This window comes from Sus scrofa, chromosome 14 (genome assembly GCF_054392235.1).
Source record: "Sus scrofa isolate SSC_HxYL_T2T_F1_AM1 chromosome 14, Sscrofa_HxYL_maternal_Yorkshire_Landrace_v2.0, whole genome shotgun sequence".
Taxonomy (NCBI): Eukaryota; Metazoa; Chordata; class Mammalia; order Artiodactyla; family Suidae; genus Sus; species Sus scrofa.
The window spans coordinates 160,093,377-160,113,443 of record NC_139396.1 but is presented as its reverse complement, the minus strand read 5'-3'; the positions used below and the strand labels follow the sequence as shown (position 1 = coordinate 160,113,443).

At 51.7% G+C, this 20,067-nt stretch overlaps 1 protein-coding gene across 1 annotated transcript in view; it reads right to left on the bottom strand.

The window, feature by feature from the left end:
- Positions 1–6,096: 6,096 nt before the first annotated feature.
- LOC146397143 (uncharacterized) overlaps positions 6,097–20,067 on the bottom strand; it is a 54,991-nt gene continuing 41,020 nt past the window's right edge. Inside the window, exons 4-6 of the mRNA XM_084997508.1 lie at positions 15,102–16,307; positions 8,551–8,646; positions 6,097–6,809 (exon numbers count right to left, since the gene is read on the bottom strand). Of these exons, the coding sequence (XP_084853634.1) occupies positions 16,292–16,307 (16 nt within the window). The 3' untranslated portion in view covers positions 6,097–6,809; positions 8,551–8,646; positions 15,102–16,291. The remainder of the gene's footprint in view (positions 6,810–8,550; positions 8,647–15,101; positions 16,308–20,067) is intronic.

Here is a 20,067-nt window from a genome sequence, read left to right as displayed (position 1 = left end):
TACCGGCAAAAAGGTAAGTCAGTCTGGCCTCCAGTGTCTCCTTTGTGACATTAAATGTCTTTAAATTGTTGAGAGGTTTGGAATCCCGGCAGTATAGACAAGATTCTAAAATTAATCAATATCCTGCTGTTACATGGAGGGAAATCAAAAGACAGTGTTTTATGCTTGACATTAACAGAGAATATGCTTTAAACATGCATTTTTAAATCAAGTTTAATTACATTAAAATTTGAATATGATACTTTAATTTGACTATCTTTGGCCGTACCTGTGGCAGGTGGAAGTTTCTGGGCCAGGGAATTAAACCCGGGCCACAGCAGCAACCCGAGCTGCTGCAGTGAAAACACCAGATCCCTTTGTCTGCTATGCCAGGAGGGAACTCCCTAATCAGAAATTTTAAGCAACCCCCCACCCCAGGGATTGAACCCACATCTCATGGATACTGGTCACAATGGGAGCTCCCCAAATGCAATTTTTAAGGAGGGAAGGGATCAGACACTCTGAAGTCAGAGGATGTGGCTTGAGGCACCGGGAGGAAGGGATTCAGAGCCCCGGGCCGCCAGCTCCGGGTGGGACAGAGGCCTGGCCAGGGGACCCGGCCCACCCCCCTGCTCCTGCCCCCTGCTCCTCCTCCCAGGGCTGGACTGGTCAGGGACGGCGGTACCTTCTCCTTCCGGACAAGCAAACTCCCTTCCCAAACATGTCCCTTTCCCTTGACCTTCAAGGGACACGTGTGTGGGTGCCAGCTGGCCCCAGAATGGAAGGGGCACCCTCACCTCGCCACAGCTCCAGGGACAAAGTACCACATGTTTGGCGGAACTTCCAGAGACAAAACCTGGGAAGGTTCCGTGTGTGGAGCCCAAAGCCTGGCCCAGCAGGAGCCAAAGAGCTGGAACAACTTAAAGAACTCCGTGATTTGTGGGACGTGGAGGGAATGACACGCTTCTCTTTTATTTATTAAAATTAACAGGTTTAACTCACGCATCTTGCAGACACATGAAACAAATAGTTGAGAAAATAATGAACGTGCTTTATTAAAACGTCCAGGTGAAATTGAAAAAAATTAGAGGGTCCATTAATGACTCTAGTATCCAGTTACATAAAAGCATAGAGACAGATGTTTAAATTAAGATTTAAAGCAACGAGCGAAATCTCCAGTTACTATCTCAGTTTTTCCCATGGTCTTCTTGCAACACTTGTAGTATTTCTGATATATTACGTTCAACCTAGACAATGTTGTCAGCCAACAATCGACTCGTTTTTACGTAAATGTTACGATCGCTATAAATCTGACATTATTAGAATTGTGTACAATGAGATTAATGGTTTGAGATGATATTTCTCATAATAGTGTCCAAGGCCAGAAGTTCATGGATTTATCTCAGGGAGTTTTGTAAGTTACCTAAGATTTTTCGATGTTTTTTTTTCTGTTGTCTTTTGGCTGAAACCCTAAAAAAAAATATTTTCGTAATATAAAAACTTCTCTTTTACCATAATTTCCCATCCAAAGCTCTGTCTATGGAATAAAATTTCAGTTTCTGAAGTGACTGTTTCTTTTTCTGAGGCCGGTGGAATCTCCAGGGGCCTCTCAAATATACTTTGGGGATTTTTCCATGACTCTTTCTCTTCGAGAAACATAATTGGATTCTGATGCCACAACTTAAGGAAATAATATACTTCAAATCAACAGGCCCTGCATGCACTGAAATCCTTATTTGTCTTTTCCACACTCACACATACACACACAAAAGCGTATATGGTGTATTTAGTTATTTGATTTTTTTAAATGAAAACGCTTGACATGTGCGACTTGAGCTCTGTGATTGACAGGCTCCAGGGCGGCCCGTGGTGCCTCCTCATGGTGTTGACACCCTGGATCCCACCCTCCCCACCCTCCAAATGGGGGGACCTGTGACTTACTTCTAAACAGCAGAACCCCGCAGAGGGACCGAGTGCACGGGATGCAGGCACACGGTCACGCTGTGCACGACTGTGACATTGGCTTTGCTAGGACACGCTCCCTGGGCTGGCTTTGCAAGATGGCCTAAGGAGAGGGCCACATGGCCAGACTCCACCAGGGAGGTCTCTAACCAACCGCCAACAAGAAACTTTGGCCCCCAGTCCTTCCACTGCAAGAGAATGAATGCTACCGATAAACAGAGGATTTTGGAAAGAGAACCATCCCCAGCTGAGCCTTCAGATGAGAACACAGTCCTGGCACCAACACCTTGATTAAAGCCCAGCTAAGCTGTGTCCTTACTTTCTAATGGACAGAAACTCTGAGATTAACTATCAAGGCATTTTGAGCTGTTAAGATTGTGGCAACACATCACACAGTCCCAGGGGGCTAACACAAGACCCAGCCACCCCTCACCTTTCTGCGTGGGTGGTGGAAACCACTGTCACTGAGTCCCTTTCACTGAGGACCCCTTTCCCTGAGTCCCACCTCAAGGCCCTGGGCTCTGTTCTTCTTACCTCGGGCAGAGGCCCAGCCCCATCTCTTGCGGCTGAAGCTCAGCAGCCTCTCCTCTTGCTATGGGGCCCAGTCTGACCTCTGGGACATGGCACCTGTGGCCCTCGGATCAGGAGAGCGTCCTCCCCTGCCCCTCCTGTCACACCTGCCCATTTCTCCCGCCAACACACTTGGTCCTCTCAGCACTGCCCTCCACACCTCATGATCCTGATCTTGCTCGAGCCCCACAGAGACCTCGGGGAGGGCCCATCATTGTCCCCTTTGAGACACGGGAAACCAGGGGCCACGGGAACCGACCAGGCTCACTGCTGGTGAGGGACCCTCCCTCGACGACACGCCAGGGCCCTTCACCCGTCCCTTCCCTGAGGACAATCCCAGTTCTCTCTTCCTGGTTTGGGTCCTACAGGTGAGAACCCCCTGTCCCGAGAGGTCAAGGCTGCGACTGTGCTGCAGCCCTGCTCGTTGTCCTCAGGCCCACCCTCCCCCCTGCTCAGAGCCTGGAGGCAGAGCAGCCTGGGATGCGCCGCAGGCTTCTTCAGCTCTCAGCTTCTAGTGGTGCTGATTCCTCTCCACGCCACTCTGGGAGCCACCCAGCCATGGTGCTGCACGACCTGGTGCCCCCTGCCACCAGGGCACCTGCATCTTCCCCAGAGCGTCCCTGAATGCCTCCCAGTGGTGTGGGACGGCTCTCAGCACAGCCACGTGCCGGGTGAGCCTGCACGGCCGCCTGCCTCCTCTTTACCACAGAAGCACCGTGTACTTCTCTTGGGTTAAGAGAGCCCTTTCTCACTCGTGATTACCTGCCCAAGGATGCTTAACACAACTCCAACTGATCCCAGGAAACGTGATCTTGAAGAAGAGCTTGTACGATAACTAAATACAGTGTGGAGAATGTCATTAAAGTCAATGACCCAGTCCATTAGCAGTTTAAACACACTTTGCCTTCACGTGACCATAGTCAATGCAATTTTGATGATGTCAGACAAGGGGGAACGCAGATAAAACCAGGCTGTGCTACTGTCATCACCGTCTCCACCATAACCACATGGTGGGGCATGTCACACAGGTGCCCACACAGCGGGACGCCAATGCCAAGCCACAGGCAGCAGAGCCCCAAGCCTAGCTGCATTCCCATGCGTACAGCCAATACACCAGGTCAATTAAACAAATACAGCAGTTCTTACTTCTGTAAAGACTCCTGTTCACTGAATCACTAGATAGAAAGTCAAGGGCAGATCCACAGCTAGTGTGGTCGGAAATTTGTACCCAGTGAGGGGATTTATGGCCAAGCAGCTCTTCCGAGAGGCCAGCTGGACTCTGGCACGGACCATGGGGAACAGCTGGAGCTGCCATCATTGGCTTGTGGCGCTGGGTCCCCATGGGTGCCAGGAACACTGCACCCAGCCCTGCACCCTGGAGCTGGCAGGGAGGACTGCACAATCGAGGGGGCACTGCCCCCCACCTTCCCAGAGAGAGACGCATCACCCCAGATGGCACGGATGGCTCTACGTTTAGAGGATGGAGCTGTTCTCGGGAGGTGACAACCTCTTCCCAGGGGACCGTGGCATGAGCCAGCACCTGTCCTGGTTTTAAGGGGAGCCATGCTCATCCTCTTCTAGGCCACATGCCTGGTGGTTTTAGGGTCTATTCCTCTGCAGCAAATGGCCCGGCTCACTGTTTTCATGGACAAGCAAGGAAGAAAGAATGGGTTCCAGGACAGCGCGGGACTTTGAGCCCTTTTTAATCCAAGCATTTCTTGCCTCCGGAGGCTCCGAGAAGTGCCCCTTCGTGATGACACTTCCCAGCCTCTCTGACACCCAGGTGCTGCCATGTGACTAGGTCTCCACCATGGAACCTGAGCCCAGGGGGCGACACCTGGGCTTGGCACACAAACCTGTGCACTTCCCACACTTGGCTCCTTCTGGTCACCTCTGACACCTGTGCCCAGCTGTGGGGCAGCCCACGTACAGCCCTCAGACTGTTCGGCAGCAAGAACGCTCCTTCTGCCGTCAGAAGCTACTCAGCTTTCGGCCTTGTCACTGCGGACCAGCTCGCCGGACCCGGTACAGTTCTTTGCACTCCAGGCGGACACTGGGAAACTCAGACTCTTTAATCGGATGCATCTCTTGGGGGGAGGGGCAAGTCTTCCTGGTCAGCCCTCCTGTCCTGGCAGCACGCCCTGCCCCACACAGGCTCTCTGACCTCACGCCGGCCCTGCTATATGGGAACCTGCAGACAGTGCAGCACGGCAGGGGACACGAGGACACAGAAGGCCAGCTCTAACCTTCGAGAGCCCCCACTTGAAAGTGCACTGGGATTGGGGGATCTTTCTTCCTGCGCACCCCAGCTCCCGCACGAGGCTCTCTTTATTTTCTCATGCACCTGCTCTCTGTCAGCAGCCGGGCAGGCAGCCTCTCCAGTGAAGGTGTCCAGATACGAGGCTCATGTTACCTGCAAGGCATCAGTCACTCCCAAAGAGCTGTTCTCTGGAACCCAACACACCTTAGCAGGAGAGCTTCCTTCTCCTTTTCCTCGGATGAACAAACAACCGTCAGCTCAAGCCGCTGGGAGGTGGGGCCCCGGCCCCTGCAGCACAGCCTGGCGCCTCCCAGGCCCACCTCCTGCGCTGCAGGCCGTCCATCCCCAGCCCTGAGCCCCGCACCCCAGTCCATTTGCGTCCCTGCTTCCAGAGCGTGGGCACATCCATTTACAAATTGCACACTAACTATTGATTTTTGTGTCTGTCTCGCTCGCTTTTCTTCCTTTTTTCTCCTCGGGACCTGGTACAGAGGATGGGGTGTGATCAGCACTCGCAGAATCCAGCTTCCTTCCCCAAAGACACGGCCTCGGGCGTGGAAGAGGCCACCTGTTAAAACACATCCCGGCGGTTGTCTTGCTCCCTGGTGTGAGCCCAGAGACATCCTCCTTCTCGAAGAAAATGTCAAAGGTGTTTGTGATTCAAGTTACAGGCCTACCGTGCTTCTGTCTGTGTCCTGAGCACAACGGAGAATGCAGGCGGACGGCAAACAAACTCCTACCCATGTGAAGGGGCGGGAGCCGGCTCTGCAGCATTTGGTGCCACACGGGAGCCCCGCACGCCTCCGCCGAGCCAGCCGCAGCTGTGCTCCGGCTCCTTGGGCCTGTCTCAGTGCCAAGCGCTGGCGCCCTGGGCAGTGTGCTGTGGCGTGACATTATTCTCTGTGACAGGGACACGGGGGATGGGGGACCATCTCCCACATGGAAGCCTGTGTGAGGGGAAAAGGGTATGAGCAGCTGCGATCACCAGGTAAAGATGCCAGTGGGACATCTTGCCAGGCAGCCCTGGCCTCAGGAAACCCACGCCAGATGTGGAAGCCACGCTGGTGCAGCGGCCAGGTCTCCTTCCAGACCTGCGAGGACTGCATGAGGCTGGCGTGGACAGCAGAGCCGCTCATTCACGCACCAGAAGGCCTAGTGAGGCTGGGGACACAGACCCAGCCACACACCCACCATGGGCAGCCCCAGGCAGAACCAAGCCTGTGCCACTGCTGGCTCTGCTGCACCCCCAGGGGTCACGGCCAGACCCCTGGGCCCCCAGCCCCCAGGCCCCCTGCAGTGCGCCGGGAACAACAGCCATTCAAGACTTTTTTTTTTCCTTTTTGGTCAGTGTGAAGGTGTCACAGCTAATTCCTTGCTAATAGTGGTGTCTGCACGGTCGCCAGGCACTGGTATGGGTGGTCCCCTGTGGGAAAGGTGAGACCCCCAGGGGGCCCGGAAGAGGCGGAGGGGAGAGCCAGAGTGGGGATGGGGGTGCAGGTTAGGGATGCTGTCCAAACCAAAAGGATTCTGGGAAGCAGAAGCGAGAACTGGGAGAGGCGGCCAGCGGAGCAGAAGCCGGGCCAGGCTGGGGATCTGCTGTCCTCCTGGAGGGGGCTAGGCTTCCATGGGGGCGAGGGGTGGAGGTGCGGCTGGGCCGGTGCTGCTGACACCCCTTTAGGTCGCAGCGAGCAACCTGCTGACTGCAGCCTCCAGGGGTTAACGTTGGAAGACAAGGCGACATTTCTGTGGTTTGAGTCTCTTGTTAGCAACGGTGCAGCTCCAGCTGGCGGTGGAGGAGTCTCTGGTGGATGAAATCGGGGTGGGGGGGTAGGTGGGGGCGAGTCAACACACTGTTAGCAGGAGTGAACCCAGGAGCGTGGACAGCTTGCTCTCCCGGAGTGAGTAGCTTGTGCCCAGAGCCGGGGTGAGATCAACAGGATGAAATGTCAGCTTTTTAAAATGCGCAGGCCCCTCAGACCCGAGAAAAAAGGCAAAGAAGGTGGGTACCCTCACGCTTTTTGTTTTTTCGGCTAGGAACCTTAAAAGAAAAAAGTCATCACCATCAAAGAAAGATAACGTCAGAAGCCAAAAATAAGATCTCAGTATCTGCTGAAGGTCTGCCTTCATTCATTCTCTGTTAACACTCGCAGAATGTTCTTGATTTCTTGGTTTTCTGACTTTCCTCTCCCGGAAGCAGCCTGGGGCTGAGGTCCAGTGTCCAGACCCCCCCCCCCCCCCCCCCCGCTTCCCCAGCTCACATTTGCATATTCACAGGCGGGTTTGCTGCTTGTGGTCAGAGACAAGAGGGACCCCTGACAGGTGCCGTCAAGATAGAAACTTCGAATTAAAGGATGAGGCCTCAGCAGATTCTGACCAACAGGCCCACAAAACGCACACTGGACACGTTTTGTCAATTTCTTCCTTCAGAGGAAGGTACGAGGATGAGCAGATTTCATCCTTCTGAGGCAAGCAGGGCTGCCAACATGCTTCAGGGCTACTCCCTCCGAGGGCCTCGCCTCTGCAGCCTGGGTTCTGGGCCACACACCCCTGGAAGGGGTTTCCAGGATTGTGCAGCAGCCCCCAGGTGTCCCCCCACCCAGGACTCCAGCTTCACTGCTTCGTGACCAGCTCAATGAGCTCAGATTCAGGCCTCATCCAACAGGCCTGATGGGTTTATACACACGTGATGAAGCTGATTTTCTGCCACCTACAGAAACCAATCACCAGGACACCAGACCCTTCTCAAAGGGGGGGGGGGCTGTGAACATGGCGCCCCCTTCCCAGGGCTCCACGTTGTGCCACGAGTTCTCCCAAGGCGCCGTCTGCAGCAGCCCTTCTCAAGCTGGAGGGTCCCCAGCACGCCCCGGGGGTCTTACTGACAGCAGATCCCCGTGTACTAGGTCGGGGTGGGACCTGATATTTAGCATTTCTAGGAAGCATCCAGGCAATGTCCAACACCTAAGATCCAAAGCACATGCCACTCTAAGTCAGAGATACACACCCTCAATTCCAAGCTCATCTTGTGCCCAAGTCTCCTTTGAACAGCTTTCCTGCAGCAAGTTGACCAGGACAAGCCTGTGACTGGAGGCTGTACCATCGAGTTGCCCAATATGCCCAACAGTCTCTGATCCTATTTCACATCCGCCTTACCTGTTACTAGGACCAAGTTCACAGCCCCAAGGAGCATCAGACCTGGTGCCTACCTTCTGCTTAAGAAAGGCTGCAAAGAAAAATCTAGCATCTGCTAATAAGGATAGACCTGAAAATAAGAGCAGGTGTGATATTTTTTACACTGCCCACAATAAGACCTTTTTGGGGGAGTATTTTACTTCCCGCCTGCATATTTTTAATGTCATTACAAATACACACACAAGCCACAAACCTGTATACTAGATGGTCCCTGCGGGGATTTCTAAAACTACAGAGTGGTATAAAGAACAAACTAAAAATCGTCTATAATTTCACCATCCTTCTCTTTTCCATGCATGCATATCTTGAGGCTGTAGTAAACACAGTTCTGTGTTATTCTTTGTTTAAGTTAACATTTTATCAGTGTCATTGGAAACGGCCAGCCCAGTTCACAGCTCAGAACATCTTCCCTTTTGTAGATTTGCATAATATTCCACCGTTATTTACTGATTCCTCTTTCACTGAACTTTTAGATTGCTTCCTTTGGCAGAGGTTAATGCTTATATATATATGATATAATTGCATCATATATGTCATATATACCGTATATACATATATACAATAATCAATATATATAAATATATACATACATATGTACATAAAATTCTTCACATTTTCATCCACTTCACCAAGTTTGAGCTTCTAGAATATGTCAGGTGGTGATCATTTTCTTAGGATGGCTTTTTCTGGAACAGAAAATACTGAGTTAAACAGTAAGGAGATGCAGATGCCAAATTGCTCTCCAGAAAGTTTGTGACAATTTAACGCTCCCTACAGTAGCTCAGACGGATCTTGGCTCAACCTCAAACCTTCAGAAGCCTTGCGTTTTACGAGGCTTTACATTTTTAAAGCCATTCTCAAGACAGGTATCCCATACTCTGTCGATGGCTGCATCCATCCTTAGCTCAGCTCATAAGGATTCACGCATCATCCACCCTGTCCTCTGAAGCAGAAAGTTCTCGTGGTCTTGCTCTGGCACCACTGGAAGCAAGGTCCGGAGCCAGTAATAAATGAGTGAGGGGAGAAAAACCCAGAATCTTGTAATTGATTATTTAGCGCAAAAGAGAAAGAAAATGATCACAGGTGGCGACGGCAGATGTGACGGCCCGGGATACTTGGCAGTGTGGCATGCGTTTGATTCCCGGTGCGATGGCTGCTAAGGTGGTGAACGTCCGAGGGTGACGCTTTTGTCCCTCCCCCTCCGTAGCAGTGAGGAATTTACATCTGTATTTTCTCCACTCCCTTTCCTCTCTCTTTTCTACGTACTTACATCAGTGACATCAATAGCAGATGTTGTGTGAAATCAGATGCCTAAGTGAGGCTATAAAACTCTGTCAATAAACAATGTCGGCAATTAATGTCTCAAAACAGAACCCCGCTGTCATCTCGCAAAATGGATGCACGACCACTTGAAAGACAGCAACCAGAGCTATCAAGTTTGGCAAGGGGCCCGAATCCACTCCCGTTCTAGGCACCCATTCAAAATGTTGTTATTATTATTATTCTTCATTAGTGCATACTGATTGCTTTCTAACTTTCTCTCTGCTTTAAAAACAAAAACCAAAAAGACCTCTCTTCTCTTCGGTCCTGGAGTGTCAAGGATACTCACTGACAATCCACCATTGTAATGAACGGTAATGAACGCCCCCTTGAAGAAAAGGCATCCTGCTTCCAGCCAGGCTCCTGAGACCGTCTCCCTGCTGCTGAGGTTTGGAAGACTCTGGCTCCAGGGAAGAAAGTCGGAAACTGCTCTCAGGCCTCTAAGACATCAAAGCCGGCTTCATCTGCATTTTGCCCCACAAGGAGGATTAAGAGGCACAGGGTGCATCATCTGCAGCCCGACTGAGTTGAAAGGCAGATAAACATTCCACACCGAAGCAGGGCGAGGCACCGGGCTGGTCCAGCCTATCTACACCTGCGCTGGCGTTGTGCACTCTACAGGAAGAGCGCGCCCTCAGAGTCCCAGGCAGCCCCACCCTCCCCCCCACTGCGAAGACTTTTCTAATGACACAATTTCTGAAAAGGAAATAAAGACACCCACCCCTCGACAATGGCATCAAAAACAATAAAACACTTGGGAGTAAGTTTAACGAAGGAGGTGAGAGGTCTCTCCAGGCACGGATGAAAGAAAACGAAGCAGACCCAATTAAATGGAAAGGTAGCCTGCGTGCAAGGACTGGAAGAAACCATCAGTACCAGCAAAAGCCGTCTATAGACTTGATCCAATCCCCCTTTCAAGATCTCAATGGCCTCTTTTTTCTTTCTTGACAGAGATCGAAAAACTAGTCCTATAATTCATATGGAGTCACAAAAAACCTTCCATATCCACAGAAAGAACAGAGCAGGGGACATCACACTTTCAGGCTATCCCATAAAGCTACAGTCACGGAGTAGTATGGAACTGGCATAAAAACAGATAAATAAACAAATGGAACAGAATGAAGAGCCCAGAAACAAACTTTTCTTTTTGTCTTTTTCAGGCCGCTCCTGCGGCATAGGGAGGTTCCCAGGCTAGGGGTGGAATCGGAGCTACAGCTGCCAGCCTACACCAGAGCCACAGCAACATGGGATCCGAGCCGCGTCTGTGACCTACACCACAGTCCATGGCAATGCTGGATCCTTCACCCACTGAACAAGGTCAAGGATCGAACCCACGACCTCATGGTTCCCAGTCGGATTCGATAACCACTGAGCCACGACAGGAACTCAGGGTTGTTTTTCTTTTTTTTTTCTTTTTTGTCTTGGAAATAAACTTAAATATACATGGTCAACTAATACTCAACAAAGGAGTCAAGAGTACTCAATAGAGAAAAGAGTGTCTCTTCAATAAACACTGCTGGAGTAATTAGATATTCACATGTAAAAGACTGAAACTGGACCCATATTAGACATCACTGGCAAAAATTTAACTCAAATTAGATTAAAGACATAAATGTAAAACCCCAAACGATGAAGCCCCTAGAAAATAAGATAGGTACAAAGCTCCCTGACCCATGTAATGGGTCATTACCCATTTGGTAATGATTTTTTGAGCATGATACCTATAGCCCAAGCCACAAAATAAAAAAACAAACATGTGAGACTATATCGAACTGAAAAGCTTCTGCCCAGCAAAGGAAACCATCAAAAAAGTGAAAAGGGAGTTCCTGTCGTGGCGCAGTGGTTAACGAATCCGACTAGGAACCATGAGGTTGCGGGTTCGGTCCCTGCCCTTGCTCAGTGGGTTAACGATCCGGCGTTGCCGTGAGCTGTGGTGTAGGTTGCAGACGCGGCTCGGATCCCGCGTTGCTGTGGCTCTGGCGTAGGCCGGTGGCTACAGCTCTGATTCGACCCCTAGCCTGGGAACCTCCATATGCCACGGGAGCAGCCCAAGAAATAGCAACAATAACAACAACAACAACAACAAAGACAAAAGACAAAAAAAAAAAAAAAGTGAAAAGACAACCTATCGTGGGGGGAAAAAAATTGTAGACAATGTATCTGATAAGGAGTTAACATCCAAAACGTAAGAACTCATACAACTCAACAGCAAAAAATAAATAAATAAATAAATAAAAAAATAAAAACAAAAACAAAAATAAAACAAAAACCCCAATTTAAAAACGTCCAAAGGTCCTGAATAGACGTTTCTCCACAGATGCACCAAAGGCCAACAGATACATGAAAAGATGCTCAGCATCTCCAGTTATTTGGGAGGCAAATCAAAACCACAGCGAGATGTCATTTTGCAACTTTCAAAATGGCTCTCATCAAAACGGTAAGAGGGAGGTGTTGACGAGGAAGTGGAGAAGAGGGACTCCCTGGGCATTGCTTGGGCAAGTGTAAACTGGTGCAGCCACAACGGAAACCAGTATGGAGCTTCCTCAAATAACTGAAAGTCGTACTGCCATGTGATCCAACCTCTTCACTTCTGGGAATATACCCAAAAGCAACAAAAGTGCTACCTCAAAAAGATATCTGTACCCCATGGTCATGGCAGCACTATCTACAAGAGCCAAGACACGGGTCAAACCTAAGTGCCTGTCGGTGGATGAGTGGATGAAGACGGTGTGGTATCTGTACACAGTGGGACACGCCATGGGCCGCAACATGGGTGGGACTTACAGCATGATGCTTCGTGCAATAAGTCAAAGAAAGACAAATACGGTATAATCCTACTTACATGTGGAGTCTTTCAAAATCTCATAGGAGTTCCCGTCATGGCACAGTGGTTAACGAATCCAACTGGGAACCATGAGGTTGCGGGTTTGATCCCTGCCCTTGCTCAGTGGGTTAACGATCCGGCGTTGCCGTGAGCTGTGGTGTAGGTTGCAGACACCACTCGGATCCCGTGTTGCTGTGGCTCTGGCGTAGGCCGGTGGCTACAGCTCCAACTGGACCCCTAGCCTGGGAACCTCCATGTGCCGCGGGTGGGGCCCAAGAAATGGCAAAAAGACAAAAAAATAAATAAATATAAGTAAAAATAAAAAAACTCATAGAAAAAGAAATCATAGTTATGGTTATTAGAGGCAGGACATGAGGGCACTGTGGGGTTGGAGGAAGGTGGTCGAAAGGTCCAGACTTTTAGCTGGAAGGTCCACAACTACCTTGAAATAGAGGCACAACATGATAACTACAGGTGACACTGCTGCGTGATACGCAGGAAAGCTCTCCAGACAGCAAATCCTAAGTGTTCTCATTCCAAGGGGAATTCTTTTCCTTGATTTGTTTCCTTTTGGTTTTATGTGAGAAGATGGATGTCGGCTGAACCTACGGTGATAACCATTTCACAGTATGTGCAAATCAAACCATCAGGCTGTACCCCCTACATCACACAGCGGTGGATGCCAACGATTGCCCCACAGAACTGGGGTGGGTGGAAGACCTCGTTCACCCGAAAGCCTGTGCCGCACCATGGAGACACCCTTCTCCCCAGCAACCTCTTAAGGATACAAGAAGTTCTGGGGAAAATGAAACTGTATCAGCCGCCTCAGCAAAGTCAACAAGAGAAGAGAAAGATATGGAACTTCCCGTTGTGGCTCAGCGGTCATGAGCTCCCCGAGAATCCATGAGGATGTGGGTTCCATCCCTGGCCTCACTCAGTGGGTTAAGGACCTGGCATTGCCGTGAGCTGTGGTGTAGGCTCCAGATGCAGCTCAGATCCTGCATTGCTGTGGCTGTGGTGTAGGCCTGCAGCTGTAGCTTCAATTCGACCCCTAGCTTGGGAAATTCCATATGCTGCAAGGATGGCCCTAAAAAAAGAAAAAGAAAAAAAAAAAGAAGAAGAAGGAGAAGGAGGAGGGGGAGGAGGACAGGGAGGAAGGAAGGAAGGAAGGAAGGAAGGAAGGAAGGAAAAAAAACCGCAGAGAAAGATAAATTCAGAACAGTAATAAAAATACAAATGAAATAAAACAGCAGAGAGGAGACAGAAGAGGTCCCCCTTCAAACTGTTCTATGGGGTGGGCAGAATTCCTTCTTTCTCTCTACCTGCTTTGCGACCATGGCTTATATAAATCATAATTACTTTGAAGCCTCACAAGTAGCAAACTTTCAAGATAAAGCCATTATTGTTCACTTTCTGTGAGAGAAGGGCCTGAGGTCCAGGGAGCTCACAGGACTGGGAAGAATCTGACCTTGGACTTTCTGTCGTAAGTACACAGACCTGGAGTTCCCACCGTGGTGAGTGGGTTAGGAATCTGAGTGCGGTGGCTCTGGTCGCTGCCGAGGTGTGGGTTTGATCCGCACCCAGCACAGTGGGCTAAAGGATCCGGCAGCCACAGCGGCAACGTGGGTCGCCGCTGTGGCTCAGATGCAGTCCCTGGCCCGGGAACATCCATCGGCCGTGGGTGCAGCCATCACATGAGACAAATAAAAGTATTAAATGAACATGTAGACTTGTTTAACTGGACCGCAGCCTGCCTCGTTATGTCTGACCTCACCTCTCACTTGGTGCTCTGGCTCTGGCTGACCTCGCCTTAAGTCTAAGACGTGTTAGCCAAAGCCAGCCCTCGGCATGCGAGTCTGCTGGGGCTATGCGGTTAGGGCGTCGCTCGCCTGGAGCTTCAGCTTCCCTCGAGTGCCCTTTACCCTTGTCTGTGGCCGCAGCCAAGCTCTCACACGAGTGGGTCATCACCGCCCGCTGTGCGGAGAAGGGATACGAACCCTCCTCCCTCAGCAGGGCAACCCCACCCCACTGGCGGGACGGGAGGGGCACATTTAATTCAGATCATAAAACATGAGACACGGAGGATACAGTGATCAGCCCCTGACGGTCCCGCTTCCAACTGCACCTGCCTTCGTGACCACTCTTCCGACTGAAAGAACAAGACACAAAATGGGAACAGCCTTCGGCTGAACAAAGGAATAATTGTGTCACAGAGCAGAGGGTGCAGAGGTGCCTTTGACAGGCCGGGGCTTGGGTGGTGCCACCACCAGGCTGCCTCACTCAATCCTGCTTTCCTGGGTTGGCTTGATTCTCAGCCTTCCCACAGGGTCCTTGCCAGCTGCAGGACCACATCCTCAGAACACAGGACGCCCTGCTGTCTACCAGTATCTCGGTCAGGGTCCCGTGAACAGGTCTTGGTCCTCATCAGCCTGACTGTGTCAGACACCTGTTCCTAAACCAAGTCCTGCATCCGGGGAGACGAGATGTGCTGCCTGGTTTAGCCTAAAGCAGATGTTTCTCCCAGATATGCTGGCTGACCATTTGGTGGGTATACTCACCCAGAGGCGAGCTTGAGGTATGATGATTAGGGAGAGGAGACAGGTTTGCTGGGATGCCAAAGTGACCGGACTAGAGAAGTGTATTGGTAGATGCAGAACCGGAGCCGAAGCAGGAATTCAAATTATAACCAAAAAAGCCTGACGAGTCACGGCCATGCCTTCGCTCTTACACACAGAGCAGTGGTGGGCATTTGTGTTACAGAAAATCAGGATCACCCAAATTTTGTGTTGTGGCCAGTTTAGGAGGCCGCAAGGGCTGGAGCTGCTGGCTCTTAGAGCCGACATAAAATAACTAAGCCTCTGTCTGAGCAGTAACCTTGCCAACTGCCTTTCTCTGCTCTACAAAGGCATCAAAGCTAAATGCAAAGCCTTGCATGTTTCATAGGTCATTTCTAATAGATTCCTTTTTAAAATTTTTCTGAAGAACCATGTGACCTACCTTGGCATTTTTTTTGTTGTTACCATTTGTCATCTTGAAAGGCTTATGAGTCCTGCATGTATTTCCTGATTGCGTTTTTCATTCGAGGCCTGGGTCCTCCCGTCATTATTCTTCCATCTCCGTTGAGCAGATACTCCTTTGCACCTGCTCTGTGCAAGGCCCTACGTCTAGAATTAGAGGTCCAGAAATAAGGCAGCACCAGCTTCGACCTTCAAGGAAGTCATGCTCTGGTGCAGGAGCTCCCTGCCAGCTGCTAAATGATTTGAGACATGAAGGACACCTGTTTGCCCTTTCCAGTCCCAAATGCTTCTCTACGAGTAGGTCGAAATCAACTGATAATTTTTAGAAAGGCAAATGGAAACAAAACCACTCCACTTCTTTGCGCCATTGCACATGGACAGGATTTCTGGCGTGGGTCGGCCACAGTGGCTTACAATAACCCCTGGTGGAAAATGAGTCACTTTGTGCCAACCCAGGGAAATCTTTCTCTTGCCTTTGCACATGCTGTCCGTTCTCCAGCCTTCTCCTCCCTAGCTCTGCCCACGGAGCCGGGCTTAGGTTGGTCGACGTACGTGGGCGTCCTTACACTCTGGCTCCGGGCTGGGTTCATCTATGAGATAATTGGAAGGAGATCAGAAGAGGTGAGCAAAGCAAGTGAAGCTGGGACCTGTTTTGCCGTCCCCTCCCTCCTGCCGGGTCTCATGGCGTGGCTGACCTCGCTGAAGGCCACACTTTCTGGAAGGAGGTACCTGTCACACAAGCGTCTTCCTCCAAGTCTTGGGCCTTCAGACCGAGGGGGTGACACCTCAGCCTCTGTGATTTTTCCCAATGCCTTCCTCACACCTCTGCAGACAATCCCTTTCCCATGTCTTCCTGAAATTGCTCGATTTGAGTGTGCAAGCTGCTTTCCGCCAGGACCCTGAGTGGTAAGCCCAGTTTAACCAAAATTTCCTCAAGCAGCGTCTCTGCGGAGTTGGCTATCCTTGAAAGCTTTCCAGGATGGGGCACGAAAACCCCTAGCTTCACTGTCCCCCGGGATCACCTCTTTCCTCGAGCTTCTCTTCGGATGAGCTGTGAGCCTTCAGCCCACTCCGCCTTCCGGACCGATCTTGGCCCTAAACTCTGACTGTGGTTCCTGACACAGGCCCAGAGTCAAGGCACCCAGGACTGTCTCAACACACGCTGTCATCTTATTCCCCAGTTGCCCTGGACAGACAATAGACACCAAAGAGAGAACTGTTAAATAGAGTATGTCAAATGGATAGAACTTTTGCAGCCATCTGTATGTTAGCATAATAGCAAATTTTTTTTTATCATTATCTCATGTTAAGAAAGCATAATAGTCTACAAAACATTTATGTTACCAGGTAAATATACAAATAAAGAATAGAAGGGAAGGAGTTCCCACTGTGGCACACGGTTAAGAATCCGACGGCAGTGGTTCGGGTCTTTGCAGAGGTGTGGGTTCAAGCCCTGGCCCAGCCCAGTGGGTTGAAGGACCCGGGTTGCTGCAACTGCAGTGTACGTCACAGCTGAGGCTCTGACTCAGTTCCTGGCCAGGGAACTTCCTTCTGCCACGGATGTGGCCATAGAAAAACAACAACAAAAAGAATAGAGGGAAAATCCCAGATTAACATCTTCGTGTGAAAAGAACAGAAAAATATGTTTGTTTTCTTTGGCCACACCCTTGGCATATGTAAATTCCCAGACGAGGGATCAAATCCCAGCCACTCCAGAGACAAAATCGGATCCTTAACCTGCAGTGCTCCAGTAGGAACTCCAGAAACATACATGCTTTAATTATCCGCGAGTGTTATTGCACAGATAAAGCTGAACAAGGAGGGCAGCTCTACCTGTACCTCAATATCCCAAGGTGTCTGGCATTGATGGTGACAGATGCCAGCAGCCCGCTCCTCCCTCCCCTCAGCGTCTCCCCCTCCGCTCAGCTCCTTCTCTCTTGCACACCCCCTCCCCGCTGTCCTGCGCCAGCCAAGAGAAGCAGCCCCCGCCTGGAGCCAGGCCGGCACTCAGGCGACACGACACGCTGGATGCTACATCCCGAGGGCGGGCTTCCTTTCCTGGAGCAGACGGTGCCCCCATCAGAGGCCCACGTCCCGCTCCGCACAGCCTGCAAAGAGGGAGTTTCCCGAGGCCCTCTGAGAAGGCCTGGCAAGGGTGGGCTCGCTGCCTGTGCCACGCGGACCCGCCCGGCCCGGCCGAGGTCAAGGCGTGCTGACGATTCCCGCCACGGCTTTGGCTCAGAGGCCGAGCCCACCACGAAGAGTTCATTTTCTGCTACCTGCCCACCCTACCAGCGGACCCCCCGAAGTGGGTCAGAAGACAATGCTGAGGTTCCGCGTTCGGCCTGCACCCCAGAGAGCCCTGTGCTTCTCCAGACTGTCCCCGTGAAGGTGACCTTTACAGGCAAGAGGTGGACACTCAGGAAGTGAAGAAAACACGCCTGCAACAGACCAGGGCCGGGGGCTCTGTGTGCTGTGTCCCTGGGGACCTTTTAACAAAGAGCCGAGTAGATTAACCAGCTAATTAGGAAGCGGCAAGGTTTGTCACCTGTCTTTATTGCTAAGCCCTTAAAGTTTGATCCGACACTCGGCCATTCAGGTTTCCACCTGGACCCACGGGCCACGGACACCGGCTCTGGGGGGACAGGTCCTCCCCGAGCTGCACGGTCCCTCTGGACACCCTGCTATTCCGGGGCGTGGGGGGCGGGGGCCGCACTCCTGCCGGGAGCCGAGCCCTCATCACTCTGAAGCGGCCTGAAGGCTCATTTAGGCCTTGGCAGGACGGCGGGTACAGAGCAGCTGTTCACTCTGACTCTTCCCATCATTTGACCAGATTTTAATCCACAACAACGCTTCCAAAACTGAAAACGGAACCAGGTTGGGTTCCCGACCGGGGCTGACCGAGGGCAGGGCTGGCTGGGCACACGGCAGCAGGTGCCAGAAAGCAGATGAATCTCCGGGACCGCCTGGACTCTTGGCGAGCCCGAGGCCAGGCTGCCCGGCGCCCTCCGTGCCCAGGAGCGAGGCCACCAGCCGGCACGGAGCCCCTTCCCAGGCAGGGCCCAGGGACACACGGTCCTGGCAAGGCCAGATGTCCCGTGACCTCCCATCCTCTCCCCGGTTCCCTCTCGGTCACGAACAGACTCTCTGGGGGATTTTTATTAATAACTGACATGAGAGGCAGATTTTCATCCGATGCCGAGACGGTCTGCCGAGCTCCAGTGTCTCCTAATTCGTATTCGTTTACAGTATTTCTTATAAGGATTTCTCCCGGCCCTCGGGTGTCTTCAGTTGCACTGCGATACCAATGCGGCGGATGCTCCGCCCTAAGCGCTCTCGGGGGCACCAGGCACGTGGCTGCACAGACATCCTCAGCCCCCATCTCCAAAACTCTTCTCATTTTGCAAAACTGAGACAGACTCTGTACCCGATCACCAACAGCTCCCTCTCCCCTTCTCCACGGCCCTTGGCAGCCACCCTTCTACCTTCCGTCCCTATGAAGCCCACTGCTCTAGAGACCGTCCATCAGCAGAAGCACAGAATATTTGTCCTTTTATAAAACTGCTTACGTCACCTGACATAACGGCCTCCAGGTCCATCCGGGTGGTCTCCTGTGTCAGAATTTCCTATCTTTCTGAGGCCGAATTTATTCCTTTTTACATGTAGCCCACATTTTGCTCATCTGTTCATCCACTGATGGAGCCCTGGGCTGCTTCCATCTTCTGGCTGCTCTGAACAACGCTGCCATGAACGTAGTGGCCCAACAGCTACTCGCGGCTGCCCTCAGATCTTTGGGGGACACACGCAGAAGGTCAACTGCTACATCCTGTGGCCGCGTTATTCTTAACTTTTTAAGGAACCGCCATACATTTCCCGCAGCCTCTGCACATCTTCCCCCTCCATCCGCAGTACACAAGGGTTACGGGTTCTCCGGTCCCCACCCCACTTCTTTTCTTCCATGGACAGTAGCCATCTGCATGGGTGTGAGGTGGTACCGCATCGTGGTCAGACTTCTTCTTCACTTTTTAAAATTAAAGTGTGGTTGATCTACAGCGTAGCACCAATGTCTGCTGCACAGCAAAGTGTCCCAGTCACACACACACACACACACACACACATCCTTGGCTAGACCTCCTTTGAAGGTTCCAAAAAATGAGCCGCTTCCTCTTTCTAAGATGCCCACAGGTGGAAACCATCAGCCCAGCAGTGACACAAAGCACACAGCACCCTCCGTCGCAGCTAAGCCCCTCCTACCACATCCTAGTGGAGCCCGGAGTGGGCACACTGTAGGGCTGTCTCGGTGTCCAAAGAGCCAGGCCACGGCTTGGCGGCAGGTGGGAACCTTGGCCGTGATGTGGTTCGGGGGCGAGTGGGCTAGGGGGCCCGGTGGGAGGGAGAGGCACTCTCTCTCGGTAAAGCGCAAGAGGAGAAGACATGAAAGGGGCCTTGGAAGGAGCCCGTCCCTCGAAGAGAAGCCCTGAAACGTTGATGCCCCGTGTGAACGGGCGGAGCGCTCCTCGCTAATTAGCTTCGCGTGCGAGCAGCATTCCGGGCGGACGGCTCACCAGGCCGGCCAGCACGGCTAACTTGGCAAGTCATCTGGAACCGAAACCAGCTCTGCAAAGGCTCACGCTGGGAGCGGGTCATGGATCATCTTTTGCTGAAGAAGAACCGAAGAAAGCGGCCTATTAATGAGCAGCCGCCCCATGACAGACACTGTGCAATTAAGCCAGAAAAGGCCAAAACATAGTAATTAAAGAGAACAGAGGGAAATGGGAAGCAGAGAGAGAGGGAGAAGCACAAAACAGTGCAGCCCAACTCCTGGAAGTCGGAGCACATGCTTAGGATGGCAGAAGGGGTTAAGGGCCAGGCCCGGCCCAAGTGCTCTCTCGGCGGTTCTCCTGGACTTAATCATCTCCCTCCCTGGTTGCCATGACCACTCTCTT